General features: G+C 35.9%; 1 protein-coding gene across 1 annotated transcript; it reads left to right on the top strand.

The window, feature by feature from the left end:
• Window positions 1-1,204: 1,204 nt before the first annotated feature.
• LOC118269232 (SWI/SNF-related matrix-associated actin-dependent regulator of chromatin subfamily A containing DEAD/H box 1 homolog) lies at window positions 1,205-15,752 on the top strand. The gene is made up of 15 exons (XM_035584237.2): window positions 1,205-1,492; window positions 3,831-4,048; window positions 4,188-4,504; window positions 5,001-5,169; window positions 5,523-5,707; window positions 6,651-6,844; window positions 7,182-7,317; window positions 7,697-7,832; window positions 8,177-8,314; window positions 8,639-8,878; window positions 9,308-9,535; window positions 9,955-10,166; window positions 10,436-10,591; window positions 11,064-11,194; window positions 11,631-15,752. The coding sequence occupies exons 1-15, from the start codon at window positions 1,369-1,371 to the stop codon at window positions 11,705-11,707; spliced, it is 2,661 nt and encodes an 886-aa protein (XP_035440130.2). The 5' UTR covers window positions 1,205-1,368; the 3' UTR covers window positions 11,708-15,752.
• The last annotated feature ends 1,342 nt before the right edge of the window (window positions 15,753-17,094 follow it).

Raw genomic sequence — 17,094 nt, 5'->3', positions numbered from 1 at the left:
TAACATACATGCATGTAAATACAATCTTTCTTATCTACTTTAAACTATTTCTCACTCATCTCAGGCAGGTAATACGGTTGAAGGGATCGGCAATTGGAACAGGAGTAGACATATCTAAGCTACCATTTTTTACGAGAACGCGAAAGCAACTGATAGTTTTAGAGGGAAATGGATAAATGCCCAGAATTAATTAGGGTGTTTTTCCATTAGAGATGTGTTATGTAGCTATGATGCGAGGATGTGAAACTATGTGACAGTTTCCATTGATACTAAGCTATGTAGCTGTACGAGGAAGATGCGCAACTCGAGTATGCGACGTATCAATAGTAGAGAAACCATCCTTAGCACATACCCTTAGCATGCATCCATAACACACATCCATAGCATGCATGACGCATTTTTCCATGTAAAAAACATATTCTATCTTAGTTGACCTTGTTTTCACCAGGTCTAAGTTATGTGTATCAATAAATATGATTGGTGGAAACCAAACGCATCAACAGCAACGTAGCAAAGCACACTTCTGTTGGAAAAGCACCCTTATTTAGTATTTATCCATACTCCTTTTTAAAAGGCCGGCAACGCACCTGTCACTCCTCTGGTGTTGCGGGTGTCCATGGGCGGCGCTGATTGCTTACCATCAGGTGACTCGTTTGCTCGTTTGCCACCTATTCCATAAAAAAACTATGACTGATAAATCATTTTTTATTTCTCTTTACTTTATTAATTTATTTTATAATTATCTTTATTTTTTAACTGTACGGAACGCCAATTGCTACGATTAATTACGATGAAAGAGGTATGTATGACACCTCGTTCGCTTCGTTCGCTTAAAAAAAAACAACATATAAAGTACACCTCAAAACTAAATAAAATAAAAAAGGAGGGAAATATATTAAAAAATATAAATAACTTAGAAACAAAACTTTCACAAGTTAACTTTTTTAGTCTCTAGATTTTTTTATAAGTAGCGTATCCATATAAATTTTTCGTTGTTACATAAATAAAAATAAATAGTAAAACCGTATTTTCACTAGAATATATATTTTTTACTATAGCCACATTTTTTTCTTATTGTTCGATAACGTCATTAAAAATTCGAAAGTAGTGCCATTAGTTAAAATTATCCGAACGCTGCTGTAATTGGTTAATAAATATTTTGACAGCTTATGACATTTCATTCCATTGGCCTGTTTTATTTCATTCTCAGTCTGGCAGTCTCGCGGATAAAAATGGCCGTAGTGTTGTCTTCTTGTCGTGCTTCTGTGGTTTGATAATTTTTTCGTAAATCTTTATTACGTTTTTATCAAAGAACTTGAAAGTTTTTTTTCTGAAAAGTGCTGACTAACTGATTGATTAAGTGTGACAATGTCTAATGGTACAAGTCCGAGTGTGTTGAGTTTTTTGAGACAATACAGGTTCCAGAGGAAACCAAACGGTCCTGGTGAACCTAGCAGCCCAGTAACGGTTACCTCATCTCCTTCTGGTTCTCGTAAGTACTTGTAAAAAGGGTTTAACTATACTAAAGACAAGGTCACGGTTAAAATGGCACGTGCGTGTACCTTCACCACGAGGAATTAAAATCACCACGTTCACTGATCCGTGTTTTTTAAGTTTAATTTAATTTACCGGTCATATGGTGTTAATAACCATGTAATAAAGTACTAATAAAAAAAGCTGCTGTGATATTCAGTGCATAATGTACTAGAGCTTCTATTTATTTACAATATTTTGTTATTCCCAATATAATGCTAAGTTCTATATTTTTTTTCAAGTGGTGAAAAATACTTTACTCCACAATAAATGCTACTATTATTCTGTGGTATTTATTCAAAGAATTTAGTCCTGAAACTAAGCTTTTACATCAAATGGGGAATGAGTAACTAACAACCTTCATTTTGATTATCAACTACAAAAAACTTACAAATTCATTATCAAAACAAATTAAATTATTTATCAACTATTCTCACTACCATTTCTACTGCTAGAAACCCAGAAATAAACCTGTAAATGTAATTGACTAACCATTGGATTGGATGCCATATTTTTACCCACAGTCCATATTTGTGTGATTAAAAAATACATAGACAAACATTTTCATACTTATTTAGTTTCTTTATTTGAATTCCAAAATCACCTTAATGTAATTGCAATCAATGATTTCGAGTTTTACTATGTAAGCTTATAATAACACATGAAACACATCATAGGTTCTTGTTCTTCTCTTAACCTTAATTTCAATAGTTCAGAAACTACAGTTGAAGTTTATGGTATTTTATCTTATAGTGTATCATCAAATTGTGATGTATGTGGTGTAATAGATGATGTTGTTCATGGCCTGATTGTGTGTGGAATGAAAGTGTTAGAGTGGGTGTTTTTGGTTACAGTCAGCTCTTATGATATTGGAGTTGTGAACAGCATTCTTGCTTACCCAATTTGTGATACAAATTTAAGTTTAGACAATATTGTTTAGTCCATTAACAATATAATTTCTTTTATAAATTATTATGTTTGTCATGGCACTGGGCAATGTTGCCTTTAAGAGACCAAGTCCTTTAACAAATCATATACTGTTGTTATTTGGTTATTATCATCAAGGTGGTGAATCTATAAATTTTTCATATTTATTGTGATATATTGTTATGCAATATAGTTATGTGATATTATAATTCTTGCATTTGCTATTTGGAATACAAGGATATGTGTTTGATAGGTTATGAATATGTATGTAGGTACTTTTATACTATAAAAGAGCTCCTTTCCTTAATAGAGAAAAAGTATGACCAAAGAAAAGATGGAAAGATTATGTATTAAGATAGGAAGGAAAATTATGTTAGGGAAAGTAGAGAATGGTTGGCCCACTATGTCATCTATGTATTGGGCTGGCTTCAAGTAACTTGTAAGAACAGTGGAAAGAATATATTTTTAGTGTATTAAAATAAATAGATGTAGTAGCAAAAGTGATGTAATCTGTATCTGAATGTAATATATATTAGGACTTCTTTGTTTATCAAAGATTTTTGTTTAGATACTAATTGTTATGATAGATGAATTATTAAGATTACCAAGAAATAAGTAAGCTACATTCAACTTGAATTGTAAGCCTAAGATGACTGGTAAATATCATGACAGTGTTCATGTCTATAGAGACAAAGTTTAATGAGCTATGAATTCATATTAAAAACTTTCTTCTATCATCATCCAACTTTCCATTACAGACTAAGCAGAATAGAAAACAATTAAGTGATTACTACCATCATCCCCCATTTAGCAGTAAGTGTAGAACAAGTTGTCACAATAAAACATGAGCTTTGTTATTGTGGGAGTATTCGTAATTTAGGAAACTTCTCACTATTTGAGTTGAATTCTCTCACAGTTGCAAGACTTATGATTTATTGTGAGGACAATGGTTGAAACAACTGGTGTAAACAATGAATTTGTAACCTACTTCTAGTACCAAATGGTATACTAGCTTCTGCCAGCGGCTTTGGCCGCATTCCCGTGATAAAAAGTATCCTATCACCTAAGTCAGCTCATACCCTGTCTGTATACCAAATTTCATCAAAATCCGTTCAGTAGTTTCAGCATTATTGATAGACAAATATCCAAACAAACAAACTTTCAGATTTATAATATTTGTGTGATATTTAAAGAACTAGGTTGAAGGCATAGTTTTATTCATTGCTTACAAAACTTGTTACAACTTGCAAGATAAGCGAAATTGATACATTCTGTGTTGTAATACCTCATTCAACATGAAAAGTGTTGTTTTTATACTATAGAAAAATGTTCTGTGTGCAGTTTATAATAAAGTGGGTTTTTCTTTACAGAAATGATGCACAACAATAAAATTAGGATGGCTGCGCCAAATACAGTGGTAGTTAGGAATGTACCAGTGGTTTACAAGCGGATACGGCTGCAAGACTCGGACTCCGATGATGCAGCGAGTCCCGCTAAGAAGCCCACTGTTACTGTGGAACTCACAACTGCAGTCAAAGAGAGAAGATTTAGAAATATGCTGGAAATGTTTCCTGATATATCTCCAATAGTAAGTAATGTTTTATATTCATATACTTTTCTTGGTATTTTGTGTAATAACCTTCAATATTGTACACAAAAAAACTCTTTGCTTAACACAAAATTAATATACATTTGGCCCTTTCTCATTGCTTATAACATTTTTACAGTTCGTCAAAAACACACTAATAAAACATGGCTGGAGTGAGGAGCGAGCCAGGGACGAGCTGCTGATGCATGACCCTGAGAGTAACGACAGAGGATCCACATCCACATACTTCGGTTCCAAGCCGGGTGTGTCTGGACAGAGTGCCCCAAGAACTTACACTAACATGGGGATAGTCAGAGTGACTAGTGGACCTAAGATGAATGTGGTGGTGAGGAAACCCTTGGCGACCAAGGGAGGAAGGGAAAGGGGGGGTAGTAGTGGTAGTGAAGACGACGATTATGGCGTCAAAAAAGGAAAAGATGATAGAGTTTATGACAGGTATGTAGAACTCGTTGTTTGAGTCATTTTAATGTTATGTTATGTTAGTTGTAGTTTTGATAGGAAGTTTCCTTAATGTTGCAGTCACTTGTAATTTGTTATGTCTATAGACAATGTATTAGATATGAACACGAAAACTTATAAGAGTTCTAGTTTTCGGATTAGAAAAAGTGTTGCTAGGAAATCATAATTATTTATTTTGACTGCATGATTGGTGTGGTGGCTAGGCAACTGACTGCCGTGCAACGTCTAGAGGGTTCGATTCCCGCATGGAACAACATTTTATGTGATCCAGAAATTGAAGTTTCGGATCTTGTGTCATGTGCATGTGAACTTGTATGTTTGTAAACGCATCCAGGACCCAGGAGAAAATCCTAAAGTGGGGCAACATTCTAAGAAAAAAGAGCTGTGTAGTAAATTAAAATTCTATAATAGCATCCTACTAAAATCAATTTGATCTGAATGTACAATAACCTGTTCCAACTTTGTTTCACAGTGAGGATTCTGACAATGAGGTCACAGATGATCTTATAGGCGACAAGAAGAAAGTGTTCGAGTTCCTCAACAATAGTAATATGAATGAGCTGTCCTTGCTCAGTGGATGCTCACAGAAGAAAGCTGAAGCCATCATGTCTTTGAGACCTTTCAAGGGCTGGGTTGATATGGTAAGCATCTTTTTCACTTACCTATAAAATATCGTTATTTTTCTCATAATAAATTGTGGTAAAGTTATAAGAAATTGCTAACTTTCTATGAATGTAAAGTGTGTTTGTGGGTTGTGGTTGTCTGGTAGAGAATACAGTCATAAAAGATTGATTCATGTACTCTTGAAGATACCTGCGAGAAGGAGTATCAGACTCTTACTGACAAAAGACCACCCCGTCCCTTCCTCCTGCTTTGACCCGGAGTTACTCTTGAAGATACCTATCACCTACATAAAAGGCAAACTAATAACAACTCCAGTATTTTCCCAGTCCAGTTCGACATAGTTATTAAAAATGTAACTATAATTTTCCAGGTAGAAAAGTTTAACAGCAATAAGACGTTGAGTACGGAGCTTCTGAACTCCACGCAAGAGCTGTTGACGACGAGGAACAACATCCAGCGGCTGATGAAGAAGTGCGTCGTCCTCGCCCAGCAGTTGGAGTCCGCGGTGGCGGCGGGCGCGGGCCGGCTCAAACAACCCGCCATTTTGCATGAAAGGTATAAAACAAAGTCGCTATTTTTGTGTTTGTCTGTGTGCTTAAATCTTTAAAATTACGCAACGGATTTTGATGCGGTTTTTTGTAATAGGTAGAGTGATTCAAGAGGAAGGTTTATATGCATAATATATCACCATTGCACCCATGCGAAGCTGGGACGGGTCGCTAGTCTATTTCTTCTATTCTGTCTATTCCTGATTTCACAGTTTTGCATTTGTTGGAAAGGTCTCGAGCTCTATGAGGTTTATAGCTAAGGAAATTCAAATAATTCAAAAGCCCAAATTCTGCCACAAGACATTATTTTACGCGGACTAAGTCACGGGTGCTATCTAATACTATCTAAAAATCCACATAGCTTAGGTTAAACTATGTTAGTAATGTAATGTATTGTGAGTAGAGAGTAATGATAAAGTTTGCTGCTCGTTTTTCTCCATAAGAATCTATACTTTAAAATGATCATCTAACAACATTGTATAAATGTAGTAACATGTTTGACAAATTCTAATTTAAGCATGACCCAAATTCTACTAATATTGTTCCTGACCTGACATTGAACTAAAGACTTTTTGTCATACAATTGATAAATAGAAATACTCTATACTAATACTTGACTGCCTCGTTGGTCGAGTGGTCGCAAGTGCGACTGCCGCACAAGGTGTCTCGGTATTCCCGGGTCGGGCAAAGTATTACTGAGCTTTTTTCGGATTTTCGAAAAATTTCTCAGTAGTAGCACGGAGTCTGGAATTGTGTTCAGTATATGGCAATAGACTCACCCCCTATTACATGGGACTTATAACCCAAATGGTGAAAAGTGGTTGTACATTGTATAGCGGCATTACGTGCCGTAATGTGCACTTCTGCCTACCCCTTCGGAGATAAAAGGCGTGACGTTGTTTATTTTATTTTTATTTTCTCTATACTAATATTACTTAAAAATCTTACAGCTTGAAACTCGCACCATACCAGTTGGTAGGCCTGAACTGGCTTGCAGTGCTGCATAAGCAGGGAGTCTCGGGTATCCTGGCCGATGAGATGGGGCTGGGCAAAACTGTCCAGGTGATAGCGTTCCTGGCACATCTGAAGGAAACCGGCCAGGCGAGGGGAACACATTTGATTGTTGTACCTGCTTCTACACTTGGTAAGTGAGATATAGTTTTCATTGTCTGTGTTCTTATATGAAATTAGTTTCTCGCTAGCGGATACTCGGAAAAGTAGCCTTTACATTATACTATCAGTCTGTACCAAATGCTATTTAGATGTGTTCAGTGTTTTTGTGTGTAACACTCACAACTTTTTACAGTAAAAATAATGTTGTAGTGTTAGAAAAAATACTTCTCTTTCATTTCATTTCTTTTTCAGCCATAGTCGTCCCACTGCAGGGCAAAGGCACAAGACTTCTCTTTAAAACATTTTTACTCAAATTGTTTTGCTTGCAACATGACCAAAGGTAACTAAGGTACATGTGATGGTTGTAGACAACTGGAGCAGTGAGCTAGCGCGGTGGTGCCCGGCGCTGCGCGTGAGCAAGTACTACGGACATCCCGAGGAGAGGCGACAACTGCGCATACAGTACGCCAGGGGACTCGATGACGTTGATATCGTACTTACCACGTGAGTTCTTTATTATTATTTATGATAAAACATAGTTGAATAGTTATTACATCTGTATTCTTGATATTACATTTGTTATAGAATGTTTCTTGACTCAAACTCAAATATTTGTTTTGAAAAATGCATGTTCTTTCACATAACGCTTAAGAATTGATTTTAGTGACGTATATGATAATGTCTACTTTATTGTGAGGATTTATTTATTTCGTTGTACGGTTTTCTCGCACAACTGTATGACGAGGTGATTCGAATACTTTTGAACCACGACAGGAGCTCATAATCATAAGCAGCGTGAAATCTGACGCGTATAACGTCTCTTATTACAACATTCAACCAGTTTAATGACTTATTTAACTGTACCAATAAATGTATTTCCCAGGTACACAATGGTGAACAGTTGCCCGGAGGAGCGCAAGATGTTCCGCATCACGGCGATGCACTACGTCATCTACGACGAGGCACATATGCTCAAGAACATGTCCACGCAGCGATACGACAATCTGCTTAAAATTAAGGCAAGTTTATTTACTTTTATATTCTGACAGAGTAGAATACATTATCACCACTCTTAATCTTCCCATGGGTAATAGAGACCATTCCCGTTTCCCCAACAACCCTTAAATTCCTACCTAATTATGGCCAGCAACGCACTTGTAACGCCACTGGTGTTTCAAGTGTCCATCAGCGGCGGCGATTGCTTACAGTCAGGTTATCCGTCTGCTCGTTTACCGGTTTATTCCATAAAAAACGTTCGCTCTGATAAAGTAGACCCTTTTAATCAGTCTCCAACTCGCTTGCTCGCTTCTATTTGCATTATGAACATTATAGAGTAAATAACAAAGTGTAATTTCCATTACAGTCGAAGCACCGCCTCCTGCTGACTGGCACTCCGCTGCAGAACAACCTGTTGGAGCTGATGTCCCTGCTGTGCTTCGTCATGCCTCACATGTTCTCCGGGAAGACTGATGACCTTAAGAGTTTGTTCCAGAAGACTGCTGTAAGTTTTACTTTGAAAATTTCTTTGAAACCAACAGTCCTTAATTACCATTACGTATATACACGACTTCTTGACCCATGAGGCAATCCATATGTTGTTGTAAGATGTATGTATATCTGTTGATTGTTACTCAGTACACTTGCCCCACACTAGGATTTTCTCTGTTTACAAACATACATCACACCCATACACATCACATCCAAACCCGAAATAACAATTTGTGTTGAGTTACTCAATCCCATTACAGGATACACATTACACTACAGGATCATTCGTAGCATTCGACTTCATCTCACATTACACATCTTTAACTTCAAATTTCAGAAATCTAAAACAACGAAAAAGGCAGAAGGCAAGCAAGAAGATGACGAGCTGCCCTTCGAGCAGAGTCAGATTACTCAGGCCAAGCGCATCATGAAGCCGTTCGTGCTCCGTCGGCTGAAGAGAGACGTGCTGCAGGACCTGCCCAAGAAGACCAACCACAGGGAGCTCTGCCCCATGTCGGAGAGACAGGGGATCCTGTATAAGAACCTTATTGCTAGTTTCTCTGCTAAGGATGGTTCGGTGAGTGTTTTTTTATTTTTGTTTTGTAGAAATAAGAGTAGTCTTAGCTTGTTAAAATTAATTATAATTTCTGGTTATGTTATAGTTCTTTATATTTATTTTGTTATTTATATGTATAGTCTCGTATTTTAAATCAAAGTATTGTCGGAAGTACCAAAATATCTACCAAAAATGCTTGAAACATGCACTTAATAGAACAAAAATATACACTATACATATTTTCGAAAACTAAACTTAATGATTCTGACGCTATTTCCAGAGAAACATGTTTAATATGAGTTATTTATGTGCTTTTGGAATCATCAAATACGATTTTCTCTTTAATAGTAAATGTGTAATATCAAAAATGAGTGTTATTACACCCTTGAATATTTCTTTAACTTTAAACGGAACATCAAAATGAGTTATAACTCCCCCCGTTCCCCCCAGATCCACGCCACAACAGAGCAGAGCGGCATGTCGATGATGATGGACATGCGCAAGTTGGCCAACCACCCTTTGCTGCTGCGGTACCACTACGCGGACAGCGCGCTGCGCGGGGCCGCGGCGCGCCTGGCCCGGGACCCCGCCTACAAGGAGAACAACGAGCAGTACGCCTGGGAGGACCTGCTCTGCATGTCCGACTTCCAGATACACCAGCTCACGCTGCAGTATAGCGTAAGATGTTGCATTAATTAGCTCTAGTTGCTATTCAAATAGTGTATGAAAATTGATGATTTTTGTTGTCAAATTGTAAATTCATTCACCCGTAACCATCATCTAATGATTGATGGTGATGAAAAGTGTTGCTGATAGGCAATGAATGTGAAAACTATTTATTTATTTCTATCCAGAGTACAGACTACAGTCTATAGCAGCTCTATAGCTTTAAACTTTGTGTTAATTTGTGCGATGTTTTACTCATGTGAAGACATGATGCAAGAGTAAAACATCACACAAATTCAAATTTTTATATTCTCTTCATCTTATTGATTAGTATTCACGGTCATCGACCCTATTTACTTCCTAATTTTCTTTACAAAACACCTACTTCGCTCTACAAACTCAATACTAATACATTTCTCTCTCTATTCCAGTGTATATCATCATACTCCCTACCCGAGCACCTAATCCTGGACTCGGGCAAGTTCCAGAAGTTGGACGAGATGTTGCCGCGACTGAAGGCGGGCGGGCACCGCGTGCTGATATTCAGCCAGTTCACCATGATGCTGGACATCCTCGAGCCCTACCTCACTATACGCAGGCACCGGTATCTGCGGCTAGATGGCAGCACTGCCGTCCCTGATAGGTAGGTTATACTTGTCTTTTGGTATTACTACACGTACATTATGTGACTTATTATGTGGATCTTTTTCAAATCTATTTATAAACTGTGATAAGTAGAGTATACAATATTACTAATAAGATGTGAGAATGTTCTAAACCACTGTTTTTGTTTAGTACTCAAGACTCACGAACATAACTCTTAAAAAATCTTTACGACATTGATATGCATCTCCTAACCAACCCTACACATAAGTGACATTACGTAATGATATTTTAATTTCGTAATTGCAGACAAGACTTAATAGACCAGTACAACAACGAGGATATCTTCGTGTTCCTGCTGTCGACGAAGGCGGGCGGGCTGGGCATCAACCTCACTGCCGCAGACACCGTCATCATACACGATATAGACTTCAACCCTTACAATGATAAGCAAGCTGAGGACAGGTCAGTGTTATTATTAATACATTATCTATTAACACATTGCACGCCGTGGTGATCACCGGTGACCGACGTTAGCGGAGGATTTGCCTTCAACAGTTTTCTATTGGCAGTCAAAGACTTAATCATTATTAACATTAAATTGAAACTATTTGTCTCTCGTGTCGTAAGTGCTTTTACAGAAAATAATGTTTGATATTCACATTGTAACAAGACCTGGAACCATAATTTGTGGATCACAAAAATACTATAGTTTCGTGTGTGAATCGAGCCAATATCAGCATGTATGGGTAGGTTCGTCTGGAGTGATATCAGGGCCTCACTTAAAAGACTTGCGTGGTACAACGCTTATGTTGTATTTCTCCGGTCTTCAAACTACTTAACCGACCGAGTGATTGCTTACCATCAGGTGATCTGTCTGCTCATACCAACTTATTTCTAACCTAAGGAATAATGACAATATGTTTGGTGTTTCCAGATGTCACAGGATGGGCCAGACGCGTCCAGTGACGATATACCGCCTGCTGAGCTGCGGCACCATCGAGGAAGGAATCTACCAGGTCGCGCAGGAGAAACTCAATCTCGAGAAACATGTCACTGGTGATGATGGTATGTATTGTAGTCTTTTATGAAGTACACTTATTTTGATATTTATGATAGTAACTGATAGGTATGTTGTATTGTGCTTTCATTCTTAAATAATGAAACAATTTTGATAAAGTTAGATGAATGTAGAGATTGCCGCTGTTTGTTATGTTGTTCCTGTTTATTAGACAAGATACCTTCTTTCGTGTCTAATTCTATTCTATTCGTATATAAGACAATAATAGAAAATACATTGTGTCTCGCATGGATCTCCGTTCCGCACACGACTGGCTAAGCTAATGTAGCGTATTTATGATTAGGTTTCGCATTTATAATGCAAACGCGATAAATCCAGGATCCTTTAATGCTTTACGGAACCTTATTTTAAATTATTTCTTGGTAGATACATACTTATAAAAAATCAGAAGACTCATTGCAATAATGTATTGTAATCTTTCAGAAAACGACAAGACGGAGCAGAAGAACGTGGTGCGGTTATTATCAGCGGCCCTTGGTCTCACGTCCCCCTCCAAATGATCACTGAACAGTGACATCAGCCCCGAGTGACCGACCAATCACAAACTTGTGAACCAATATTTGTGCAAACATTTGTTACAAAGTGAAAGAAGTGCGCGCTGTGAATATAATAGTGTATATTGTATTTAATATATGATCAGTTTACTCGTGAATTTAAGTGATGAAGCTTTTGGACGCAAATTCGTTAATTTTCTCAGTGTGTAAAGATAATGTTCATGTGATTTGCCATCCACTGCCTTATACAAATGTTAATAGAGTTCTAAATAAACGTGGTTATCCTACTCAATATCAAGCTCGCGATTTTTAATGATAGATGTGCTATATCAGTCGAATAGTATGTGGTATTAGACCTTATCTCAAGGTGCTTGGGATGAAATTACTACTACAAACGTGTAAGTCACGTTTTATCAAATAATTGTTAAAGATAATTCTTTTAGTGGTTACTTAAAGTTTCTTGTTGATAAAATAAAAATACTGTCAGAGAGAATATGGTGCAAAACATCTGCCAAAACAATCGCGAGTATCAATTAATAATTTAATATTTATACTGGAAAGCTGGACTTTTATAGGAGTATTAGGAGTAAAAGACTTTTCTGGGATTACTACTCATTAAAAGATATGTTTATTTTAATTTCTCATAAATAACTAGATTTTACAAGTGTATGCAAATAGAATTGAGGCGCCTATTTTATTTTATTTATTTCTACACCTACATTAGTAAATTCTAGTGTATATTTACACATATTTATTTTAGTTTCAATTGTTTAAAAGTCTTTATTTATTTACTTTCTATGAAGTTGTAAAAAATGTATATGTAGTGGATTTAAAACAAATAAATACATTTGGCAAAGAACAAAACACTGTGAAATCACTCTGTATACAGACCACACTGAAGTTAGTTGTGTGTGAGCGAGATGCAAGTATACACGAACTGTAATTTCGAGTGAGACAGCGATACGATTGCAGCACATTTCAGAGGGCTTAGTAAGAGTTTGTTTTACGTTTAACGATATCGATACGTTACCGCTTTCGGCGCTCTGATTGGCCGGCTACAATGAACCAACCAATCAGAGGGCTAAACGTGGTTACGGTGCAATCTCGTTTAACGTAAAGAAACTCATACTAGACCCTCAGACTGGTAATTTTTTGTACTCTACTTGATGAAAGTGTGAAAATAAAAATGTATGTGACCTTGTAGAACGTATTATTTATTTGTAAAGCGCCTTCCGCGTGTTTCAGTATTTAATAAGCTGATCTGATGATTTATATTGAAATACTGACAAAATGGCTGACTGCTAACTTCAAGTAAATGACTGATGCCCTCAATGACATAGAAGTTTGTATAACTTCTAAGATTTGATGAGCTTTTCCTATGGAACAGGGATCGTGGACGATTCTGAACTCTTTTCCTTACGCAGGAAGGATGAATTTGCAACAAACAACTTATCTCTATCGAGGTAGTTATGAAGTTTTGTCAAAGATTAGTTACGCTCTGTAATAAGAGCGTATATCACACGACTGTACATACGAATTTAAATCTTTTGTACTAGCGTTTAGAGGCGATTATAAAATAAACCTTCTGAAATTAGATTATAGTAGTTAAAGTGTCAGGATATCAATATAAATGGTTATAGAAAATGAAAATAATGATTTATCGAAGCGCCCACAGACTAGTGTTAATTTATTTTACTGAATAAAATGTGACTTATTGCTGTTTACTACTGAGGTATAAATACTTAGAATAAATAGATTAAGTACGTAATTAAAAATAAATTATAAATCTGGGTCCAATGTCTGTGTATCATTTATTTGGTTATTTTTGTTTAGTTTCGTTTTACAGACAATTTCCTTATTATTAATAAATAATATAAGAATTAAAAAAAAAACATCCCGTAAACTTTTCGAGAATGCTCGACTGATTTCAAACCATTTCGGGATTCATAACCGTCTGCGCCCGACAGTGTCAAACAAAAGGTTACACTCATTTTTATGATCTACATGTTTAATTAATTATAGTTATTTTAATTTAATTTTATTATACATTGAACATATTTTTTTTTATTTACAATATGATTAGTTAATTACCAGTGCTGCACTTGAGTTGTCCAGATCAAAAGTAACTCAAGTCGTTAATCTTTTAATTTACGAAACAGCATCGAAATAAGTTCAGCCGTTTTGTAAACTAGTACAAACATGATACACAAACATTGGGAACAAACAAAAAATTGTAAAAAAAACGTATACGCGGTTTATAAATTGTACCTATTAGTGTAATAAATTCATTAAGGCCAGTTTTAGATCTTCCTGATCGTCACTTTGTACCAGATATATGGAATTACAGACTCTCAATCTATCTTCAACTGTATACATCTAGTAATAAGGTTGAAAATCGATTAACTGTAGGTTGATGTGCTTTAGCTGTCAATTTAGGGAAGGTTTATAATATCTGACGGAATAAGCGTCGCGTAATATTGGTAATGCCAGGACAGAAAAATGTATAGAAAAACACTTGACTGCTCATACTCAACCGATGATACGTTAGTGCGATCGATGATACGTTCGACGTATTATATTAACCTTCTCTAAGTACATTAGAGGCCTACTACGAGTATGTTTTACGTTTAAACGAGATTGAAACGAGAGCGCGTTCGCCGCTCTGGTTGGCCGGTGCGAATGGACCAACCAATCAGAACACCGAACCCGCTGCCGTTTCGATATAGTTAAACGTTAAGCAAACTCGTACTAAGGGTACAGGGAGTTCTGAAACTGGTCCTAGGTGTAGTAAATAATTCATCATTACTTACTATGAACGTGTAAGATATTTGGTTATTAGTAAATACGGTTAAATACTTTTTAAATTGGTTTAATTAGTCTATTTTTCATATTAGAGATTCTGTTTTGGCTAAAACTTCTTTCCGATGAGGTGTTCAAAAATAGTGTTTTGGACTTATCAAATTAATTTAAAAGCTGGGGTTTGAAATTACTAAAAAAATGCGTTACTCTTCACCACATCTGAAATAACCAAAAGTTTACTACTGTGATTAGTCTTTTCCTTGAAGCAAATACAAAGAGTTCAATAATTGGATTTTCCTTTTTGTTTACGGGGAGCGCGAGACGTTACAAACCACGCCCCTCTCTAGCGGTCCCTTACTACAAATACATTGCTAATTGTCTTCATTTTAATATGCCACTCTCTGAGGGCTTATAACCTTTCTACACCTACTTATAATATCATTGGGCTGGGCCGATTTGTTTTGTCACAGTCTAAAACTGGTCACATTATGGCATCTCCTCTTTGTATTTGCTTAGTGGCCTTACTTTATTTATTTCCATTTTCTGTGCACAAAATACCTTTAATCTTGTCGTGATATGCTATAAAAGCTTAAAAAAGTTAAATTATAACAAACATTGAGATAAAAAGTTTTCGTTACACAAAAATTTTACATTAAAGTGAGGACTTTTCGTTTTTGCAATCTGTAGGTGGCGCCACTAGCGAGTTAGGTCCGTAACATGTTTCATGGTGTGAATAGGTGACCTTAATAGGCAATCGGGTATTGGTTTAAAATCATGAGTTCCTAGGAAGCCTAGAAGACAGTAAGAACAGCATAGTCCTCAGTAAATTGAAAAAGAACAAGAAAATATTATTTTTTATTATAATGACTCTATTTTTATGGCGCTCAAGTTTCCTAAGGCCAAAGTATACCTTTACTCATTCAAACTATTTGATTGAATAATGTTTATGTTATAATTCGTCATCTTGCCATTTTATTATAAAATTATTCTATGATTTTATACAATTTTTTATGTTTATAAGTAACCACTGTGTTTAAATTTAAACCTTAGTTCAAGTGTATTATGTCTTAACTTTCTTTGAACAGGTGATTTCTTGGAATGTAAACATTATTCAACATAACGATTACATGAGTTGTGTATTTTAATTAGTAATTTATTATATTTTTAGTTCAATTTTTCGTTTATAAGTAGTAAGTTTTTAGTTTAATTTTAGTGTAGAACATTCCTTAGTAAAATAAATTAGTTGATTTTATTTTTTTGCTTTTTTATTTCTCTTATTTTGCACGGCTTTCCTTTACTTTACCTATGCTTCTTGACTTGTAGATTACGATTTAAAAATATAAGTATTGCTATATTGAGACTACGGGCACATATACCTACATATATAAGTCTTGTTTACGAATAATTGTAGATATTGATTAGCTACTAAGCCCATTGTAAGTATCCCCTGTAACTTTTTATTAGTAACCTGTACCCTTAGGGTCAGTTTATACTGGCACAGAGTCGAAGCGCATCGAAGCGTCTTTCCAAAACTGAACATAACAAATTCAAGCTTAACTCCACAGAACAACAACTCCAGGCGTATTCAGACGCGAAAATGCTGAAGACTGCCTTTTTTATAATCTCAGAAGTAATGTGTACGTTACGCTGTGGAGTTAAGGTTGAAGCTTCTTTCCAAAACTGAACATAACAAAATCAACCTTAACTCCACAGCGTAACGCACACATTAATTCTGAGATTTTAAAAATAGGCGTACTCACGCGCAGACGCGCTAATTCCGAAGAATGCGCGCGCGTTTCAAATGGTATTTTAGTGATAGTCTACCGAGAGAATAGAAAATTTGTCCCTTCTTTAATCATATGCATATATGAGCGTAGTTAGCGGCAGCTTTGGTTTCAACACTTTACTACAACAAGCAGTCAAAGACTTAAATTGGCTATCCAACAGGCATAGCCAGGTTGCAGCGTATGGGGGGGGTTCAAGAAAGTATAACCGATCAAAACTACATCAGTACTAACTAGTTTAATTTTATCTAAACTTTTCGGAGGAGAGGGGGTGTTAAATCATCAAATGACTCCCCCTCCCATCCTGTGCATTAAATGAGGGGTGAGGCGTGAGGAAGCGTCACTTTTACTGACTAAAAACCACCCCGTTCCAACACCTGCATGTGTTTTCCATTCTCTCATTCGACTATCACTTAAATACTTTTTGGCACATAGCTCTGTAGAGACTAGGTACATTACACATATAAAATATAAATGGTATATTAAAATAATGTATTATATTGAATTAAATAACGCACAAATACGTTGATCATAAATTGGATTGTAATGTTATAAAATGGAAATTATAGTAAGTATAGGTATACTTCAAATAAGAAGTATTGTCTGTAGTATAAAAGGTGTATTGTAAAATGTAATATTTGTATAAAAAGGTTTGCCTATCCCATTGTCTTACTGAAAGTTAAAAACCACATTTTATATGCATCTAAAACTATAATTTAATTGGATATTTATTTGTTAATAATGTTATAATTATAGAAAATAAAACAAGGACATCACAGTTTCTAAATCGTTGTTCTTCAATATCATCTT

The sequence above is a fragment of the Spodoptera frugiperda genome, chromosome 2, assembly GCF_023101765.2.
Source record: "Spodoptera frugiperda isolate SF20-4 chromosome 2, AGI-APGP_CSIRO_Sfru_2.0, whole genome shotgun sequence".
Lineage (NCBI taxonomy): Eukaryota > Metazoa > Arthropoda > Insecta > Lepidoptera > Noctuidae > Spodoptera > Spodoptera frugiperda.
The sequence above is the reverse complement of the archived record's forward strand: the minus strand, read 5'-3'. Positions and strand labels throughout refer to the sequence as shown.

What these genes read in the sequence shown, in the direction of transcription:
- LOC118269232 (XM_035584237.2), top strand. Translation starts at nt 1,369, where the DNA reads ATGTCTAATGGTACAAGTCCGAGTGTGTTGAGTTTTTTGAGACAATAC. An exon ending in GATGATAGAGTTTATGACAG is followed by an intron (nt 4,505 to 5,000) that starts GTATGTAGAACT and finishes TTTGTTTCACAG; the next exon opens with TGAGGATTCTGACAATGAGG. An exon ending in GTTTGTTCCAGAAGACTGCT is followed by an intron (nt 8,315 to 8,638) that starts GTAAGTTTTACT and finishes TTCAAATTTCAG; the next exon opens with AAATCTAAAACAACGAAAAA.